Genomic DNA, 22,454 nt, shown 5'->3' on the forward strand with positions numbered 1-22,454 from the left:
AGGTGAGGCAACCACCTCAGGCGGCAGGGAAAGCAGATCCTGATGTCAATCTTTCTCGCCCGCCCCTGCTCCTGATGTAGATCTTCCCTGATCCCATTTTTTCTTGGTGGGGAGCATTTTAGGGTCTGCCTCAGGTGCCCAAATGTCTTGGTCAAACCCTCCTTTGGAAGGAGCCATACAGATCATCTCATCCAACTCCATCTGGTGCAGAAACAGAGGACCCCCAACCGGCCTCTGTTTGAAGAACTCCAGCAAGGGAGAGCTCACCACCCCTCTAAGTAGTTAGTTCAATTAATAACAGTGCCTGCTGTCAGGTGTACGTGCAGGAGCCAGGCCCTGTGACCAATAGGACTTTGCAGGACTGGGACCTTCCTAAGTTTGTTCTGAAGAGGCAAGGTGCGGCCTTACAGCTGAGGCCGATTGGTAACTCACAGCACCTGCTGGCAAGAGCTGGGAAGAGATATAAGGTCAGCATTTCCCTTTGGCTCTGCCACAGCAACACGCTCCCTGCCTTGCTGCGTTTGGCTTCTTGCTTCCTGATCCTTGAACCTCGGCTTCTTGACTCCCTCCTTCTTGATCCTCAGACCCCTGACTTTGTGCCTCCCAGCTCTCTGACCCTCAGACTCTTGGCTTCCTGACTCCTGGCTTCTGGACCCCCATTCCTGCTCCCACCCTGCCATCTTGCTCCCGGTCCTGATGTCCCCTGCCAGGACTTCGATCGCCCATGAACCAGACTGTGACACCTGCTGAATCAGGCCCAACTAATCCTGTCCTCACTGGGAACCCAGCAAGCAGGATCCGAGCACAAGTGTGCTCTCCCCTCCTTTGGTGTCCAGCAACAAGAGTTCAGAAGGACTGCTTCCTCAAACAGAGGAGGCTTAACATATCCTTCCTGGCTAGTAGCCATCAACAACCCTCCCCTCCATGAATTTATCCAATCCTCCTTTAAAGCTATCCAAGTCGGTGGCTATCACTGCCTCATGTGGAAGCAACTAACTATGCACTGCATGAAGAAATTGTTTTAGCTGTTGTGAATCTTCCAAAATTCAGCTTCATTGCATGTCCACAAGTTCTAGTGCTTGGGGGGGAAACAAAACTTTTCTCTATCCACTTTCTCTATGCCGTGAACAATTTGATCATGTCACCGCTTACACACCTTTTCTCTAAATTAAAACACCCCAGACACGGCAACTTTTCATCACAGGGGAGTCGCGCCATGGTCAAACTGCTGTTCCTACTCACATCATATATTTCAAGCACGTCTTCCTCCCAAGAATCCTGAGAACTAGTGTGTTCAGGATGCCAGGAATTGTAGTTTGGTGATGGGTAAGCTGCAGTTCACAAGATTTGGGGGGTGGAGACTAATGTGTTTTGTATGTATGGTGTGAATGTGACCAATCAACCAGTGCCTCCCCCCCAAAAATCCTACATTGCAGGGGTGGTTGGACTAGATGACCCTTGGGGTCCCTTCCAAGCCTGGGCAGTGTGTATGGAGGCCCTGGGATGCCCAGATGACAAGACCCCCCCCTTGGCCTTGCTGATGTGGTCCAAAGGAAAGCAGAGTAAGACATTTGACACCAGCTTAGCTGCAGGAACAGCCAGGAGGTATACAAGGCATCATCCGACCATCTTAGAGACTCCACCCCAAATTTGTGTAGGGTTTACTCCTTTGCCTTTTCTTCTCCCAAAGATATTTTGCAAGGCAGCAGAAGTTTAGGATCAGTGTTTTCCTTCTCCTAGATGGGCTATCTTCCCAAGTTGATAAGACTCATCTGCCCCTCACTTCCCTCTACTGCCTTCTTGACCACTGAACCCACTGGTCTCATCCGCTCAATCCACCAGAGCCTGTCTTTGCATGCAGGGGGAAGTTCCTAACTCACCGAGGATTTGAGACCCATCAGATACCCTCACCTGGTTTAGCCGGCCAATCAAAGCTGTTTCTCAGGGTGTGACCACTGTCACATGTTGACAGCTTCCAGGAGCCACAGGTGAGAGCTGAGTGCAGGATGGAGACCAAAGGCAGACAAACTAGCCCAGGAGGAGCATGACATATCCCCCACCAGAGGTACTACCCCTCCCTTCACACCCCATACACACACCCATTTTAACTTATTCACAAATACATTCTATTAAACCTAGTCACAGGTAGCCATATCTTTGCAATGTCCAACGTATTACATCCTATTTGTGCACACAATCGACACCAGAATACAACAGGATCAAAACCATCCTGCATTTATATTCACCAAGTTCTGCCATTTCTGAAGTACACAAATGGCTACTGGCATGAATCAGACAGCTCCTACTGCGAGAGGGAAAGTGGTGGGTCCCAAGAGAGTGTTGCCTTTTCCATGACAGCCCTTTCATTCCTTAAGTACTTTGATGATGTTGCCAGCTACCTTCCCAAAGGGAGACAGCGAAAAGAACTACTGGAGATAATGCTGGCAAAACAGGGGGAAAGCTCTATAAGGTGTCATGCTCCTCTTACGCTCCCAAAGCAGGAAATCCAACTCAGCCACACCAGGAACACAACAGAATATGTACACAGAACACACAGCACCACATAAAAAGAAAAAAGCGAGTCACCATTAGGACATTTATTATTATTTTCCACAAAGTAGAGCTGCCTTTTGTTGGAGATGAACACAGTGCATCATTCACAGTCTTGACCCAATACATCTTCTTCTGTGTTAAAACAAAGTAAAGAAACCCAACACAACCTTTATAGCTGGCTGCATATGGTATGATGGGACTCTGCTACGTAAACACTCTTGCTTCTCTTATGGAACCAAGTCACATCTGTAGTTCTGGACACGTCTAGCAAGTGCTATGTTGACGAGGTGGCTATTACAATGAATAAGTAACAATGCAGGGAGCCCTTATAAGGAAAAGCTCCCTGTTAGTAGTTTGGAGATCTAGGTGGAAACTAAACTAAGGCCGGGCCTGGGCGGAAGTTTTCCTGATAGCTGATTTAGCACTGCAGTACTGAACTGGGGGAAAGACACCTCCAGGAAAAGACACCAGGTAATGCAATGTCTTGACCACTCTTTCTTTTTTACTGTGCCACCCACAAAGCATAGAACATACTTGTCCTTGGTCTAACACAGCTGGTGGTGGCAAGACCAGTAGAGATCTATACAGGGAGTAGCTCTACTCCCAGGTGACTCACTGGTGTCAGAGAGCAATATCCAACTGAACGCTTCTGCCAGTGCAAGAACTCTTATCTACACCATAGAACTTCTCTGTGTGGCCCCTAAATCTGTTCTGGGTTTTTTCCCTACCTTAATCTAGAGCAAATTTAGGAGATGTGCGGGGATAAGGGATGGAGGGAAATTTCCAAGCACAACTAAACATCCTTGCACCAGCATGCTTGACATCTGAAAACCCCTACATCTTGCAGTGCTTTAAAGGGCAGAAATGCAAATTATTTTAAATGAGTTGCCAAATGAACAGGTGGCTTGGAAATGCCTATTGATCATTTCAAGATGTCTAAGACCGATTTACATGACATTCCTGTTTTGTTTTGTTTTCTAAACTGGAAACCTTGCCTTAGGTTTAGGTGATTCATGTAACTCTCCTACAGCCAGATTCAATTGCAGTTCTGATCATATACATTCATTTCCAAATACATAACTTTTGATAACGAGTTCCACACACATACACCCAAAACAAGTTCAAGAAGTGAGCGATACATTATTTTTGAAGGGCCCCAAAGAACAAGCCATTGTTGTGTGCCTCTTTTCATGTCCGTGGACCCTTGGTAATATTATGCAGAGATGAGAACCAATTTGTCATATCTGAAAAAACAGATGAAATATGCAAAAGTAAATTTAAATGCTAGAAAGCACCAGAAATAAGGGTGGGATGGGGGAGAAGGAGAGATTATTCCTGGATGTCAAGGATGACGGCTCTATATCTTCAAGTTTAGTTTCCACAAGTGTTCCACCTTGGTATCTTATACTGCAAAGGTGCAACTGGCACTAACAAAGCATGAAAAAGTGCAAGATGTACACTCATTTAACATGACCTACTCTGGAGAGTTAAGCCACTATAACCTCTGGAATTTATCTGCCCTTACCAAACTTTTGCTTACAGTGGTTTACAATGAGAAATCAAAGACAGCAGTAGATCCAGCGAAATCCATAGATTGACACAACTGTAAAACTGCAATGAGAGCAGCCCTGAGATTTCAAACATCAAGGTTGTGATACATGATTTCTATGATGGGCTGCTCCACGCTTTAAGCAGCGATAGCATTCACTGCACTTCTCCTGGTGCCAGCTGCAGTGAACACAAGAGGAGAGAAAAGTACATGTATTTTTCTTCAGAGCTGGGAGCAAAAGATGGCAAAGAGCTGTAACTGGCCACACTGTATATTTTGGAGGTATGCACCTCCCTTTCACATTTTATATGATTATTAGTGTTCTAGTAAATACGACTGTAGCCATGACAACGTGACTGCAGTGTAAAGTGATCTCGGTATTTTCAACTTAGATCATACTGATGAGCTCTCTAAACAGAGGGGGAGAGGCAACGAATAAAAATACCAGTCCTACGTTCAAGGAATCAGGTTCTAACTAGACAAACAATATGACCCAACAACAAGAGTACAGAACAGTAGGTTTTGTCAACTTTTTCCTGCAGAGTCCTATATCTGATTGGCAGATAAAAGCCAGGAAAGACTAGAACGTGAAAATCAGGACACTGGGAACTAGTGTTAAAAAAAAGTGCAGACAACCAAAAACACATAGGATTCCCTTGCTACATTTACAGCTTTTAGTATTCATCCATGAAATACCATGATTTCATTGTGTAACATTTTATTTTGTTCCCTTTAAAGTGCAAAAAAAAGTTTAAAAGGGTCCTTGTCCGTAGGAAAAACTCAAGCCTTAAAAGATTTCTAAGTCTTTGTAATATTTTATAACTGAAAAGCTAAAATCCTTTGTGAGATGGTGTCTGTTAAGCAGATCCAAATTCTGACATCCACTTCTCATATTTCTCCAGGTCTGCTGCTGAAACAGACTTGGAGATTTTCTTCAGAGCCAGGTCAAAGTCTCCCTTGGTAACAGGCATCTGAAGCTCTTCTTTAGATAACGCACGGATCTCTTCTGGGGATAAGCCATTAATGCGCCGCCTCATTGCCATCAAAGAAGCATCCCTGCAAAGGAAAATTCGCAAGAACTAATTACTAACACCGTGTGCTAGGAACTATATGGATTTTGATTACCTCTCTTGTGTTGCAGGCCTCTAGCAGAAATGCAGAAGCATTTATTCTTAGCTATCTCAGCGTTCCCCTGTGGCGAAACAAGCTTGCACATCTCCAACACCCCCAACATTAATGTAACATAAAACAACACTTTGGAACAGAAATCCACTAAGGCATCTGGTAAATGTGCAGAGGATAATTAAAACGATAAAAAGGACCCACCCGCCCCTTTTTGCAAGGATTTATGGAGATGCTGAGGCAATTGTTCAGTTCATGAACTACTCTTTTGCATGTGCCAAATCTCCCAGCATCCAGCTTTATTGACTGTCCATGAGTGCTAGTGTTATGAGAGGGAGAAAACCTTTTCTCTACCGGCTTCCTCCATGCCATGTGTAATTTTATTTACTTCCATCATGTCACCTGTTACTTGTCTTTTCTCTAAACTAAAAAGCCCCCAATGCTGCAACCCTTACACGGGAGTTGCTCCCAGGGGCAAAGGAAGGAGTCGTGACACCCGGGGCAAGCGTCACGATGTAGGGCGCATGTGCGGCATCGCTACATACAACGCATGCGCCGTACGTAGCGATGCCGCACATGCATTGTATAGCGGTTTGCCGCCAGCACTCCAGTGCCGTATGGACGGTGCCAGGATCCCTCTGGCGCCGCTACAGTCGCGGAGGATCCCAGCACCATCTGTATGCTGCTGGCGGCAAACAGCTATACAGCGCATGTGCGGCATTGCTACGTACAGCACACATGTATGCGACGCTGCACATGCGTGCGACGCTGCACATGGAGGATAAATGGAGGATCCTCCAAAAGCGTCTGTGGTGGCGTGATAGCTGCTCGTTCTGCCACGAGCCCCCGCAGGGTGACTTCTTGTCACCCCCACAGGCATGGAACCCGGGGTTTACCGCCCCCCCCCCATTGTGACGCCACTGGTTGCTCCATTCCCTTGATCATTGGAAATACCCTGAGTTCTAGTGCTAGGAGAAACTTACATTCCTCAGACACCTATTAAGGGTCCTTCAATGAGAAGATCCATAGTGGCAAACAAGCTTCCCCTGCAATACATGTCTTTTCGGGTTATCAGTTCACAAGGAACAACAGTAAGACCTAAGAAACCTAATCTGCCTTCTGTGTGAACTGAGTGTATGGCCCGCCAAACGGTTCCAAGATCTTATGCAACACTCTGGGCTTCGTGCTGGTTCCTCAGCAAACTATTTGATGCAGAAAGGGTTTCCAGGGAAGGAGAATTTTAAAAGCACTGACGTAAAGGCAAAAGATTGAGTCGTCAGCAATGTACTCAAAAAAGCATTCAGTATGTGTAGTTTGCCTAGCAATTCCATTTTTCTTTAGCTTGCAAACCCAGGAAATAGGATACCTGCAAACATTAGTGATGTCAGCACCAGAGTAGCCTTCGATCTTCTCAGCAATTTCTTCCAGGCTGATGTCAGGATCCAGTTCTACTTCCCGAAGATTAATCTTAAGCAGCTCTGCTCGGCCTTTTGCTGCAAAAATAAAAGTTGTTTGATCAGAGCAGGGCTTGCAAACATGTAGATATTCAATAACACTTAACCCTGTAATTTGGTTTTATGGGGGGTGGGGATTACTAAGCAAAAGCAGCCTGGAAGCAATTTCGCTGGTGACGACTCTTGAACGTTAAAGACACTGCCACTGTATTAACTGCAAAAAGTGCATTTTAAAAGAGAATCAATTATATAATTTTAGTGAATTCTGTATGAAGCAGAGTGTGTGTGTACACACAGACAGAGAGAGAGAGAGCGCACAATTTCCAATAGTAATTTTGCCATTAACTATGAAAACATCCACAGATATGCATACATCCATAAACATGTACTCTCTACCCTATCCTACCCAAGTTTTTTCAGCAAACCTTGTATCAAGTGTCAACAATTTCTCAAAACCACCTTTTCTGTGCAGCCTTTGCTAATGCCTAGCTGAAACCAAACTTTAGCGTAGTTTGGAGGGAGTTGCTGGAGACTGAAGTTTTGTTGGGCCCTCTCCCCCACCCCCTGCTGACCCCCCTTCTTCCCCCAGGTATGAAAGGGCAAGGCCACCTAAGGCAGCACCTTGGCCCACGCCTTGCCAACATGAAAAGTGTGATGCTAAGTGCAAACTTGGTGTTGCACTGAGCATCTCACAGGACACCATGGAAGCACATTGTTCTATTGGTCTACAAGACAACAGGACAACAAGAAGCTGTAGAAAGAGACAACTCAGCAGAAAACACCCTAAATGTTAGTCCTATTTAGCTAACAGTATTTGTTAAAGCAATCGGCATTAAATAAATTATTTGGTTAAGTTATTAAGTTACTGTTAAACCAGGTTGATCCTTTTTCATTTTCTTTTTAGACAAACAGAAAAATAGGAAGGGAAGGATCATTTTAATTATGAGAAAAAGGAAGTGGTTACACAATGGGGGAAGCCAAGTGGAACGGATACACTCTAAATAAGGATGGATGGATTCCTTCCCTCTCCCCTGTCAAACACAGAGAGATCCCTCCTTTCCTTCTGTTCAATAGATTTTGTTGCATTATCTTCAGTTTCTGAATTTAACACCCTCCCTATTAAAGAGTGTTTGCCCCAGCTGCTGAGGAGGGACCCCTGAACAAGTTTTAGATAATGAAAATGATTGCCCTGGTGATATAAGTGACCCAGGGGTTTCAGTTGAACAATGTTTCTTTTTAATTTAATTTAATTAAGTACATGCATTGGCCTTTGCCCACATTCTTCTCTCCTTTCCCTTTCCCTTTCCCCTTGTTGTTAGTTTTCGAGTGCAAGCTCTTTCTGAGCAGAGAGATGCCCAATTTGCCCGTATGGTGCTGTAAGGCACAATGAACACTGATGGCATAGTATAAACATCAAAAATATAAAATACACAAGCTTCCCATCCATCACAATGTGCCTTTGGCAAGCTATACTGTACTGGTATAAAAACATTCCATGTACACATTATAGCTGGGAGTTCTGTACTGTGTTGACAGTTAAAAATAGTGGTCTCAAAAAACACAGAATAATAACTGATCTTTTAATAAGATTCTGCATGCATGTCTCACCATGGGTAACTTTGCAGAGTACCTAAAACAGCAACAGTGGAAATTATTTTTCCATGTTTTTTCCAACACTAGTCTCTTCCAGATGACCTGTTTATTGAACATTCTTCATGATCTGTTTGCAAAAGGTGGGGATGCTATAAGATGTCAGATCAAGCCGTTGTTATCCTACACTTTTCAGTGCAATTTTTCATCAATTAGCTTCCTACAAAAAGTCTTATTTTTAAAAGTGTATTCATTATGCAAGAGAGCCAAACCCACTTTAACTGCACAACCTAAATTTGCTGGTGTGACTGAATCCCATTCACAAAATAGTGGCAATCTGGAAGGGGCACTGTATCCTTGTCTCTGCGGAGAAGAGAAGTAGGCACACTTTAGCAAGGTGCCCATTCTGCACTGCACAGATAGAAGCCAGAACCAATAACGTGGTAGAACTTCAGATGAGGTACTTCCCCTGCCCGCCAACAGGGCTGAAAGCAATTATGGCTTCAAATGATTAAAACCATAAATGCAAACAAATGTCTGCCTTTCATCTTCTCTTTTGCATTAGCAATAAGTTTAGATCAATAACATGATAGAGATCTGCAAGGCAATTTAAATCATATGTAATACCCCTATCAGCCATAAAGTCAGGGCTCCCATTATAGGCTGGAACTATTAGTATTTCTTGAATGTGTGTAGTCAGTCTTTTCTCCAACGAGCTCAAGGTAGCATGCATGGTTCTCCCCCAACCATTGTCAGCTATTTTATCCTGACAACAGCCTTGGAAAGTAAAGTCGAGAGACTGACTGGTCCAAGCTCACCAGGTGAATTCATGGCTATGTGAAGATGTGAACCAGAGACTCCCTGATGACAGTCCAACACTCTAGACACCGCACCACACATTACATACAACATGAAGTTGACACGGCAAAATTAAATCTCTAGGTTAAGCATTTCCCCTCTCCTCTGTAACCTTTTGGATCGCTTCTCGTGTATCAAGACATCACACAGTGGTGATTCTCCCATCCAACCAGAAGAAACCGAAGGTGTGGAGTAGGGAAACTCACACCAATGTCATCATGATATATACTAAGTCAATCTCAACCTTACAAGGGGAGAGGGGAAGAATGTATGCTAGAGATGCTATTATTGCCAGCAGCCCCATGCTGTGCTCCAATATGTTGTTTCAACCCTTAAGAGTTTACAACCACACTGTACTTCTATTCTGTTATCTCGAGGGTCATGGAGGCAAGCAGGCATCCCAGTGTATCAAGAGAAGACGCCACTTTATAAAGCTAAAATGATAAAGGATCTTGAAATTAATAGCATATATGACTGACAGCCAAGGAGAAGCAATATATGATATGGCATCCTCAGGCAGGGGAACAATCAGCATGCTACGATCTGAACGGCTGGAAATCTAATTGTAAAGGTCAGGCGAGAGTTGATTTACAGCAGCGCCAGCCTGAGAGTGAAAATTCATGGATCCGCTTCTCTGCATTAATCGGCAAGTGCATGGAAATGCACTGGCAATATTTCTTCAAAAGATGTCTGAAGGCGGCCTTTGATGCTCAATCAAGGACTGTTAAACATTCAAAATAAGTCCAAGCTCATTAGCATCTCTCTTACCAGGTCTGCAATGGAATGCTGCAATACTTTCATTCTCCAGTCTCAACCCTTAAGGGGAAAGGGAGTGAGGGAGAGAGCACTGGCAAGTTATTAGCTGCTGAAAATGCAACCAAATGTTTGCAACCGAAGTGTCAAATGAATTCTTCAAATAACAAAATGTAAGAAAAGTGAATCTGGACAGAAAATATTACGGCCTTCCTTCCCACCTGTTGGCAATGGTATATAGATCCTTTTCTCCAGCCTCCTTCTCAAAGCTTCGTCAATGTCCCAGGGAAAATTTGTAGCAGCCAGCACCAGCACCATTCTGGAAGGGTCGTCGTTTTCCAGAGCCCCGCCTACTCCTACATCAACAAAAGACATAGCAGACAACAGGGTACTATTTCTATTATTTATTAGATTTTTCAGACATCCAAGAGCTGAGCTGATTCTATACTTCAAAGAAACAAAACAACCAAACAATTAAAATCACAGTTCCAATAAAGCTAGTTTATATAACACAGAGATCCTATAAAACTAGTGTAACAAAAGCTAAGCAGAGATTCCAGCTCAGAATACATTACACAGGGGAGCCACTAAATACTCCTCAACTAAAGAACACCAGCCTAAAACCATGAAATGAAGAGGTTAAGGCCCCAAACTTTTTGGAGCCCAGGGGTGCACAGAGAAATCTAAGAACCTATTGTGGGCAGCACCATAACACAGGTGACTGGGGGGGGGGGAACTTGCCTAGGTACAATATGATGAGTACAGAACAGAGGCAGTGTATGAGGCCCAATACCAAACCATGTTCAGTGGAACCTCAGTTTTTGAACGTAATCCGTTCTGGAAGACCATTTGACTTCCGAAACGTTCAAAAACCGAAAACTGAAAACAGTAGCATCAATATAATAGGGAAACTCAAAACAGAAGTCATGTGGCACGTTCGGCTTCCGAACATTGTTCGAAAACTGAAGCAGTTTTTCGCGTTCAAAAGCCGAAACGCTGGTCAACAGAGACGTTTAACAACCGAGGTTCCACTGTATTTGTTTCCACAAAGCACAACAAAGTAACCCAGTCCACAGAAGGAAACTGAAGATGCTCAGAAAAACACATCCAAACAGCATTGGAGGGTAAGTAGGCATTTAGATGGCCAGGAAATGAAGTGGGCAGAAGGGTTAATTTCCCCCAGCAACTCTTTACCAGTTTTCAAAGCAGCTACACAGGGCTGCTAATTACTATAAAACAAAACCAAAAAATGGTGATTATTAATCTCCCATGTCTTGTGTATTGTAATGTATTATTTTTTATTCTTATATTTAATCATCTTTATTAAGTACTCTGGGAACGGCCTTAAGAACGGTATATAAAACTTTTTACATAATCAAACACACACATACACACATAATATTTGCCACTTAATTGGGGAAATGCATCTTAAGTGATCTTTGTAAAGAAAAGTGAGCATAAAACTTGAGTAATTATGCCATGCTCTTCATTTGTACAGTCATACCTCAGGTTACAGATGCTTCAGGTTGTGTTTTTTCGGATTACGGACCATCGAAACTCGGAAGTACCAGAACGGGTTACTTCCGGGTTTCGGCAGTCGCGCATGCGCAGAAGCGCTGAATTGCACTTTGCACATGTGCAGACACACCAAATCGCAACCCGCGTGTGCGCAGACGCGCCGCGAACGTGCATCCCGGACAGATCACGTTTGCAACCCAAGCGTCCACTGTATTACATTTACATTTCACATTTCTTCTATGATAGTACTCCAAGCAGCTTTTGTGGTCCCCCATGCAGACGCAGAACAGCTTAGCTTCAGCAAGATGGCTGCATCATGTGACCAGGCCCAAAATACTTATGTCAGCAAAAGGTGGACAGCTTAAAACGAGAACATTTCAGGACATGTTGGTAAATATGCTGCTTTTTAACTGGCTGCACGCCTTCTCCAAAACAAGCCTACAAGCAATTTATAAAAAGGGAAGGGAAGCTCCAGTGCAGATATCAAACATTACCATCCATCTGAACAAGCAACTCAGATTTGACCCGACGGCTTGCCTCATGTTCATCAGAGGTGCCTCTGCGGCTACAGATGGAGTCTATTTCATCAATGAAAATGGTTGTGGGTGCATAAAATCGGGCCTTGAAACAAAGAAAACATTTACTAAACACAACATTTCAGTTTTTGTGAGATTCCATCATATACAAGAGTACCTTAAGTGAGTCTACTCTGAGCAAAGCTTGGTTGACTATGCCCCTTTGACAAAGATGTGCTGTCCAGCTTACCTTGCAACATCTGCCTTAGGAACAGCATCTATGCATCTAATGCTAAATCAAAGCTGGTTTGGGATATTCTTTTAGAACCACTTGCATGATTGCAGAAAGGCAAATAATATATCTGATTAAATCACACAGATATAGTAAAATAAAGTTTTTGTCAATTTATCTCCAAAAACAAGAGGGGGAGGGAATCAACAAGAGGGGGAAATGTTAGGTTAGCAGTTTTCTTAACACTCTGTAGCTAGAGACAGCAGGTGGCCAACATGGTGTCCTCCAAATGTTATAGGACCACTGGCCATGCTGAACAGGGCGAATGGGAGTTGGAGTCCCACAACATCTGGAGGACATCAAAGTAGATGCCCCTATTACAGATTATGAGGGCTTCAGTGGAGTAAATGAGCCCTCCCTAGCCACTGGCTGAGCTGGTAAGGTGCTACTGAATGTTTATTAATATTCTAGGTGCTTAGACACTTGCTTGTTTTTTAATTGTCAGCACAAAAGACACAGGGCTGCATTGTTGGTAGGAAAGTTTCAGCAGAGCAGATGTAGAGATCACTACTGTGGTGTTGGCCAACTGTTACGTCTGTGTGTATGTCAGAGAGAAGGGGGCATGGACATAAAAATGGCACATGTACAAAAAAACCCCTCAATTTGTCATTATTATTATTTTTTGCAAATCTCTTGAAAAGATTACAGTATTGTGGCACCTTATAAAACTTGACAGATTTGGCGCTGTTTGTGTGCCTGCAAAGTCAGTTCTAGCTACTGTTGGAGTCATTTCTAAAACATTGCAAACTGTGAATCAGTCAGATGTGTGACATAGCTCTGACACAACCTTCTAAGGAGCAGAAGACAAAAACAATTTCCTTTTGTTATGGGGCTGTGGTGATTGAATCATTATATTTTACATATGCATGTTAATCAACGAGCCTCTTTTGTAAAGCAGGGATCAAAGCAGCCTACCTCGCAAGAATTGTGTAAAGATGAGTAACATGCTGTTTAGAAAGCATTCTGCACATTACAAGTGCTATGAAAATGAACGGGGGAAATGCAAAAGATGAAATAGAAAGAAGAAAACATTTTGAGTAAGAAACAAAAAGAAAATAAAAACCAACCTCAAAAGGCAGAAAGTTAAAGAAATATCAGGCCTTGACTCTGATAAATTCAAAACATTAAAGGAAGCTGTGAAAGATTTCATACTACAGGTAAACAACACACACATAATGAGTCATTTTGGAAACAGATGCTATTAGTTCTAAAAGCTGGGGATATTACAGGCACTTTGTAGCACAATGTTGCTGGTTGGTATAACATGGTTGGCAAATGTGGCTGAAAAGCCTTACCCCAATTTGTAATGATAGTTCTAGCACTTCTAAGTACACCCATTGAAATAAATGGGCACAACAAACTTAGGTTCATTCATTTCAATGGGTCTGGCTCTGAATAAAACTGAGTTGGATACTATCCAGTGTGTTGGAGTGACTTAGATGCCCACTATAACAACAACAAGAAACTGTGAGACTTGAGCATCAGTAATGCTTACCATTTCAAACAACAACCGAACTAACTTTTCAGACTCGCCTCGATACTTCGACGTCAGAGTGGAGGAAGAAACGTTGAAGAAAGTCGTTCCACATTCTGTAGCGACAGCCTTCGCTAGCATAGTTTTACCAGTCCCGGGAGGGCCAACCATCAACACTCCCTAAAATTAAACGAGGGCAACTGAATAAGCACAAGCGGGTACAAGTGCACAACGGTGCAGAATAATAAAATTAAATGAACTTGTCTAAACACAGCCTAGCATTGTCAAAGCCAGTTGTGCTATTACAATAATCTGCGGCTGTTGATTCATAAAAACCGTAATTGATTTCATTAACGCAAAGCTGACTGCTACTTGACACCTGAAAAGTAACGGAAGATTAGTTCAACCTATAGTTCAACCCTTTTGTAGTTACTATTGTAGAAATATTGAGCTAAATTGAGCCGAGAAGTCTTGCCGCAGGATAAACTGATAAGACATGGGTTGTTGCTTTTTAAAATTGGAGGTATACTAAGATGGTGCACATGGGACGCAGGTGGCGCTGTGGGTTAAAGCCTCAGCGCCTAGGGCTTGCCGATCGAAAGGTCGGCGGTTCGAATCCCTGCGGCGGGGTGCGCTCCCGCTGCTCGGTCCCAGCGCCTGCCAACCTAGCAGTTCGAAAGCACCTCCGGGTGCAAGTAGATAAATAGGGACCGCTTACCAGCGGGAAGGTAAACGGCGTTTCCGTGTGCGGCTCTGGCTCTGGCTCTGGCCAGAGCAGTGATGTCACGCTGGCCACGTGACCCGGAAGTGTCTCCGGACAGCGCTGGCCCCTGGCCTCTTAAGTGAGATGGGCACACAACCCCAGAGTCTGTCAAGACTGGCCCGTACGGGCAGGGGTACCTTTACCTTTACCTTAAGATGGTGCACATCAGTTTACAATGAGCAAGCAGTGTGCTAGTTGTGGTCCAAGGGTCAGAGTCCCAGCAGATAAGTGCCTCTCAGCAAAACACTCACCCTAGTGGGCTCTCCAGAGCAATACATTTTGAACCAGCACTGTTGGTTCTTGGCAGAGTGCCCAGGAAAGGAAGAGGAGTTTGTAGGCACTAATGAGAGACTGCGGAAGAGGGAATGAGAACAACCTGCTCTTCCAGCTTCCACAGGTTGAGTTTACCTGGAGGCTTTTCCCTTTCAGCAGCACAGATCAGAAAAGTGCCAAGATCCGGGCGCCAGCAGAATGTATTTGGCTCTAATCTGTGGGATGTAGTAACTTTCTAATCAGACTTTTGGCTGATTAAACTATCTATCACCTTGTAAATGTGTTTGTGAGAAGGGATTGTTGGTTTTTGTTGTTATGTATTTTGTGTTTTCCTTTTGTGTTTTTATTCTGTAAACTACCCTGTGACCTTCGGATGAAGGGTGGTATATAAATTTAATAAATAATGATAATAAACACCACTGTAGCAGGTTCCCCTCCCCACCACAAATTTAGTTTGCCACTTTATGGAGAAAACACCTTGCACTGAAATTAATAGATGACTGTGTACAATGAACAACCCGCCACAACTCAGATTCAATACTGCCTTGCCCCATACAAACCAACCTGAACCCTGCGACCAGCATCTGAGGCCCTTCTTCATGTGCCTCCTCCACAAGAGGTCTGGAGGGCAACAAGAACGGCTCTTTTCTGCTGTGCTTCCTCATTTATGGAATGCTCTCCCCAGAGAGCAGGGGTAGGCAACCTTAGGCGCATGGGCCAGATGTGGCCCGATCGCCTTCTAAATCCGGCCCACAGATGGTCCAGGAATCAGCGTGTTTTTACATGAGTAGAATGTGTCCTTTTATTTAAAATGCATCTCTGGGTTATTTAAAATGCATCTCTGGGCATAGGAATTCATTCATTTATTTTTTTTCAAAATATAGTCCGGCGCACCACATGGTCTGAGGGACGGTGGACCGGCCCACTGCTGAAAAAGGTTGCTGACCCCTGCCAGAGAGGCTCGCCTGGCATCATCATCATTATATATATATATCAGGCAAAATCTTTCCTCTATAACCAGGCTTTTGGCATTTAATTATCTGTGGCCTTTTAGCAGTGGGCAGGGTGTTTTTAGTGTATTTCTTTTTCTTTTTGGTTTTAAAGTATCTCTGTGAGGTTTTTTCTCAGTCTGTTTGGTTGGTTTTATGTTGCTTTGGGTTGTCCTGGTAAGATAAAGCAACTAACAAATTTAATAAATAAATAAATAAATCAGGTGACCTTTCTACAATACAATGGTCCTGCCTGCTTTACAAATTAGGGCTTCATCAAGCACGTATGCAATATGAATTGGCTTCCTGAATATCCTGCATGTTGTCGCTCACAAGCACCCATCAGCATGGACACAATTTAGCTTCTGCTAAGTGTTCGGGGCAAAACAATGTTTCTTCTATAAATCCTATGCACAGATGCAATTGCCCATGTAGTGGCCTGCTTTGGACAATCATTCCACAATTTATGAAGCCAGAAATAAGCATCAGGGCCAAGCGTTCCTCCCCTCAATCCCATCATGCACCAGCTTCTGGCTTGTATTAAGCCAGAGTTCCCTATTGCACTTGAACCAGGAAGTCTGGCTTAATGTTGGTTAATAAACCAGGAAAATAAGTCAGGATCACATTATGGTTTATGAAGCCTGGAACCATCGTTCAAACCATCCAATATTTTCAAGCACTTCTGCAGTAAGATACTGCACACCTAAAGAAAATACAAGTCACCTCTTAGTGTGCAATGAAAATTGAAAGGAATACAGTGGTACCTTGGGTTAAGAACTCAATTCGTTCTGGAGGTCCATTCTTAACCTGAAACAGTTCTTAACCTGAAGCACCACTTTAGCGAATGGGGCCTCCCGCTGCTGCTGCACCGCCGCCACACAATTTCTGTTCTCATCCTGAGGTAAAGTTCTTAACCCAAGATACTATTTCTGGGTTAGCGGAGTCTGTAACCTGAAGCGTCTGTAACCCGAGGCACCACTGTGTATCAGCATAGTACAAAGTAAAAAAGAATATCCAAAGTGTTTCAACTGACAGACAGGAGCAGGGGGGATATAAGCCGTTCTGATAAACTAGTAAGCGTCTGTGTTTCACAAACTCTGTCTTCAAGGACAGAGCTTATATAACAGTAGAAATATCAACTTAAAAGTACTCTGAAAGAAGACAGATATTAAAGCTTGTTCACCTTTGGATGATGAGGACCCAGAGCTGTACTTTAAAAATATATATCTCTAAGAGCTACTGGATAATAGTCTCAACTGCCACCATGTCCTTCCTTTCTAAAACCCTAACCCCACTTCACTTCTTCTTCACCCTACCCCAAGTTAGCCTGAAGCTAAAAATTTGCCCCTACCTAACCCTGCCCTTTGTGGGGACGCAGGTGGCGCTGTGGGTTAAAGCCTCAGCGCCTAGGACTTGCCGATCGAAAGGTCGGCGGTTCGAATCCCTGCGGCGGGGTGCGCTCCCGCTGCTCGGTCCCAGCGCCTGCCAACCTAGCAGTTCGAAAGCACCTCCGGGTGCAAGTAGATAAATAGGGACCGCTTACCAGCGGGAAGGTAAACGGCGTTTCCGTGTGCGGCTCTGGCTCGCCAGAGCAGCGATGTCACGCTGGCCACGTGACCCGGAAGTGTCTCCGGACAGCGCTGGCCCCTGGCCTCTTAAGTGAGATGGGCGCACAACCCCAGAGTCTGTCAAGACTGGCCCGTACGGGCAGGGGTACCTTTACCTTTACCTTAACCCTGCCCTTTGATTGTCAAGGTTTCACTATCCTGGCCTACCAAACTAATCCTTCATCTGCTGGGAAGATGGGGATTAGAAAGGTGGGAAGAATGTCAACCTTGTTCACATGTGGGTCCCCGCCCCCCTTTTCTCCCATTTACATTGTTGAACTGTTGGCAATGTTCAGATCTTTTAAAGAGCCTCTGAAGAGCTCAGGAGCTAGTACATGGCCATCACTGGGAAAGGCTGGGGTCTTACTGCAGAGGATTTTCACCATCAGAAATGCACAGCAATTATTTAAGGAGAGCAGTTGCCACCATGCTCTCTCATCAGACACTCTGCTGTTACTGCACATATTTCATTCCCCTGCAAACATAAGATCAGATTAAATTCTAACAATAATTTCTTTTTTTCAGGGTAATAAAATTAGCCGAAATTAGAATTGCACATCACAATAGACTTTATGCAATTAATATCTTACATAAAACACCACCACAATAAAATAACCGGTTACAAGCTATCCACTCTGCAAATTAAAAATTGCCTGCTCCTCAGAGTGGGGTGGAGATTACTTTGAAAGAATGGCATGGAGAAGACTTATAAAAACAAATCAACCGAAAATGCAATTATTCAAAATTGTTTTCCCCTCCCCGATTCTTTGGGCATAATGGACTCACTGTGTCTAGATTTTCCATTAACTCTCACTACCTCTATAGCCATTTAAGGACTCTCCTAATGTAGGCTCCAACGTACGTTTATGGGTAATTAAATCACAAGTGTTCATATTATTTCTATACAGCTGGTATTTAAATGGCATTTCTGTGGCTGCAGACATTCTCCTGAAATCAAAGGTAAAAGCTGCAGAAGATAAAATAGTATTTTGTAATATCGTTAAATACTTGGCCATAGTAATAAAATGGGCTCTGATCCACACGCAAAAAAATATATTTCGTTTTTGCAAAAAATTAAATACTCTCTTTAGCAACAAAGGCGAAAAAGAAAACAAACACAGATAGATTAAAAAACCCACCAGAAAGTACGGAAGAACAAAAATGGGGCAATATCTGATGAAGTGCTTCCACGAGTGCAAGAATTTCTGCTTGCACAATGGAACACTTCCTCCCCCTCTTCTTATTTAATAAATAAATAAGAGACCATTTAGGATATTTCCATGGTGGTTGTAGTAGTCATGAAGTCATAAACAACCGTAGATAAATTAAAGTGAAAGTGCTATGAGATCCAATCATGTTTTGACTCTTTAAACTCATACCTATATAGCAGGAGAAACTCTGCCCCACCCCGATGTCGCCGCACCACAACCCCAATCATTTCTGACCATACCTGCTGTTGGCTGATGGGAATCTATTTTCATCTGGGGAGCCAGGGATCCCCAATCTCTGCTTTATAGGAACCCAGATGCTAATCTGCACTGCATTCCATTCCACACACTTGGCCTATTTTTCAAAGCTCAGCAGTTGCACGAAGTGAATTTATGAAACGCCTTGCTATGTTTCTTTATGAGAATTAGATTCCAGCAATGAATGTCTAGTTAAAATCCTTTACACAAAACTTATCTTTTCTTTCTGGCTCAGTCAAATCTAGGAATTTTCCACATATGCTCAAGTGCGCTGCAAGGGGTGGGTGTTTTGATGGGAGCACAGCAGGGTCTGCCTTGCTGTTGTAACCATCGCTAGTTGAACAGTGGGAAGCACAACTGGCGCCTGGCCCTTCTTAGCTCAAAGTACAGTTCAAAGGAAGCAAAACCGGAACCTCTCTGATGTCCACACAAATATATCTACCCATGCCTGTGCTCAGCTAGGAGGGGAGTTGTCTGCTTCATACAGAGAGCCTACTTTGGAAATAAAAGCAGCTGTCCTGAGAATTGTTCTCAAGAGAGCCTGAGCACACAACAGCTGGCTGGTCGCTATCCGAGTTATTACTCAGAATGACTGACACCAAATGCTGCTTTTTTCGGCCAATAACAATGAAAAATCACCCTCTCCTCGCCCCTTAATGCAAACAAAGGTCAAGAGGGGATGGAGGAGAGAAAAGACCATACTGCCTGTCTTGGAAGAACTGCTCCCTGTCTTGCAGGCCTTTCCCCACCTGGCCTGGGAGAGCAGGGCCCTAACTGACTGAAGCTACAAAAGCTGAGGCTGCTGAACAGACAGTTGGGTTGGGGTGTTGTTCCAAGGGATGAGGAGGTCATTGATGCTGTGGTTTTTTGTATATTTGTTTTGGATCTTATGAGATACATGGAAATTGTTCCGTTTGGTTGTGTATTTTAAATGCTTCATTAATTGACTACTTTTGTTATGTTTTAGTTATGTATTTTTTTCATGTTGTAAGCCTTGAGCATGGTTTGAACTGTGGAAAGGTGGCATAGAAACAAAAGTATGCATGTATGTATGTATGTATGTATGTATGTATGTAGAGAGAGAGAGCGCATCATTCCATATTTTTCCCAGCGTCTGTATTTATTGCTTAGCAAACATTCTGCACTTTTCAGTTTCCCAAACACCTGTTAGGTCCTTTGATCATGATATACATGGCAGAAGAAAGGTCTATCAGGATCTACAGGCTGCAATTTGCACATTGGTTTCTAATGTGTGATTGTTGATCGAAACAATAAGCTATATCTTAATATCCAAATTGAAAATGAGATCAGCAGAAATCCAGGAATATTTATATACCACCCTTGCCTTATGGTCACAGGGTAGCACACAGAAATAAAACAAGTACAACCCTAATTAAAATGACAACAACATAAAAAGCAACACATAAAATGGTACAATGGGGGAATATGTCTCAAAGTCTCTCCTTTTCCCTTTGTTACTATGTATTTGTATGTATTTTTTCTTTATTGTAATTCTCTTTGAGACCTTCAGGTAACAAGTGACCAAAAAGTTAAATAAACAAACAAATCCATCCAAAACATCCCATCCTTCTCCAAAAGCTTGGCAGGGACAGATGCATCTTGACCAATCATCTAAAAGAACGGAGTGACTGAACCTGATCCACATAAAAATAACTAAGCCTCAAATATCCCCAAAGTTTCAACTGTGTCCACAGTTGTGACTCCCAAATAAAATGAGGTCACCTGCCAGTGACAACAGCATCATCTCAAAACACACCCAATAACCAGATTAACTGTTTGTAAACCAATACAAATGATTAGAATTAACATGCAGCCCTGCAATTTTGGGCAGCCAATTATAGGAGGTAACGTCTAAATACACAATGCAGCATTATGCAGAAACACATCTTTTGTACTTACAACTGCACAGACATGAATACAATAGTTGGATGGTTCTCACCTTCCAAGGTCGCCTGATCCCCTTGAAAAAATCCGGCATCCACATTGGAAGAACAACTGCTTCCCTTAATAATTTTTTGGCTTCTTCCAAGTCTGCTATATCATCCCTGTGAAAGATCAACCAAGATTAGAAGATTCATGCACAATATATTCTGCTTCAAAAAAGTAACACCTTTCATTTATTTTAAAATAAGTAACAGCGTTTTCTTAAGCAGGATGTAAGTAAAAGCCAGCCTCCTGAAAATGGCTTTCTACATGAAAGACATGGGTGGGGGAGAATGACTTTCAACTAACCCTGCCACAAGATTTTGAATAAGAAGAATAGTAATAATAAAGGCTCCTTGAAAGCATGATCACCAAGGAAACATTTTTAAATGTGAGAAAACGCTCAAGGGCATTTTAATGAGTGCCTGTAATGAAGCTTTTGCTCATGGTACTAAGAATGAAAATCTTGCTTTATGATCTGAACAGTACACCATTAGCAAAAGAAGCTCTCTTGATAAAACAGAAACACAAATGAACCACTTCAACCAGGTGGGAGGTGAGGCTGTCAAGCCTAAAGAGGCTAGTTACATGTCTGCTTACAATAGTGGACCAGACGGTCCCGATATAGGATAAATATCCACTGTCTAAATCACGGGTGTCAAACACAAGGCCCGCCAGCCTTCACCTTTTATTCTCGCTTTTTTTTTTTTTTTTTTGACACAAGAAAGCCGCCTCTTCAGCGCATGCGCGGCAGCCTACAAGCCAGAGAACGTCTGCCCTCTAGCGGCACCGGCCGTTCTACACAGGAAACCTCCACTTGTTTTTATATTGAGTGCATGCCATCCTGTGATGTGACAGATCCAACGGCTGCCTGAACCCTTCTCTCCTGTACTGTAAGTACATATGATGTATGTGTGTGGGGGGTCTGATTATTAGGGGGGGTCTGCTTATTATTCCGCTTAAAAGTCTGAGCAGTAAACTTTGGATATACTGACCACTTCCGTGTCACTTTACAGTGGTATAGGGACCATAAACTACAATCAAATAACCCAAAAATGTCCAAGAAAAGAAAAGTTGATGCAGAGGGAAGTTAATGCCTTGTGTTTGCCATATGTGTAATAAACAGTGTTTGGCAATATTTTTATGTTTAAAAAAAAAAATTACTGTCTGTTACCAAAAATCATTTTTCAATAAATTGTACAATAATTGTACATTTGAATATCTACTTGCCATTATTCTGACTATGTTTCTGCTTTCAGAGCTAGTTATTACTTACATTATTACAAAAAACAGTAATAATTGAATGCAGTGACAATAATTTATGATAATAAAGAGTGGACACATAGTCCTACAGATACAACCGGCCCTTTGAGGGTGACCAAACTGCTGATGCGGCCCCCGATGAATTTGAGTTTGACACCCCTGGTCTAAATCATGACACATGGAGCTAGCCCTCTATGAGTCTATGAAATATATGAGATCCACTGAGTGATTGAGACAACTGTACCAGATGCCCCAAATATTTTAGACTTCCAACACTCTCCTTTAGTTCAATCTCAGGCTGAAATGGTAGCCTGGACCCAGCAAAAAGGGGAGGCTGCCAACAGTCCTGCAGGTTGGAGAGGATTAGGTTAGTACTGCTCTTTTTTTGGGGGGATGGGGTATGAAGTTGAACAAGTTCAGAGAGCCCTAAGAGCAAGGAACATCACTGAACACCTTTCAGGAGGTAGGATC

The 22,454-nt window shown here is 43.1% G+C and overlaps 1 protein-coding gene across 2 annotated transcripts in view; it reads right to left on the reverse strand.

The window, feature by feature from the left end:
* Positions 1-2,582: 2,582 nt before the first annotated feature.
* The window catches only part of KATNAL1 (katanin catalytic subunit A1 like 1), a 38,982-nt gene continuing 19,110 nt past the window's right edge, over positions 2,583-22,454 (reverse strand). For both annotated transcript variants that reach the window (XM_079973878.1, XM_079973877.1), the window contains exons 6-11: positions 20,737-20,842; positions 13,700-13,858; positions 11,892-12,018; positions 10,101-10,235; positions 6,591-6,717; positions 2,583-5,158 (exon numbers count right to left, since the gene is read on the reverse strand). In XM_079973878.1, coding sequence (XP_079830004.1) covers positions 4,960-5,158; positions 6,591-6,717; positions 10,101-10,235; positions 11,892-12,018; positions 13,700-13,858; positions 20,737-20,842 — 853 coding nt within the window. In that variant the 3' untranslated portion in view covers positions 2,583-4,959. The remainder of the gene's footprint in view (positions 5,159-6,590; positions 6,718-10,100; positions 10,236-11,891; positions 12,019-13,699; positions 13,859-20,736; positions 20,843-22,454) is intronic.

Source organism: Podarcis cretensis, assembly GCF_951804945.1.
Source record: "Podarcis cretensis genome assembly, chromosome: 4".
In the NCBI taxonomy this organism is placed as follows: Eukaryota; Metazoa; Chordata; class Lepidosauria; order Squamata; family Lacertidae; genus Podarcis; species Podarcis cretensis.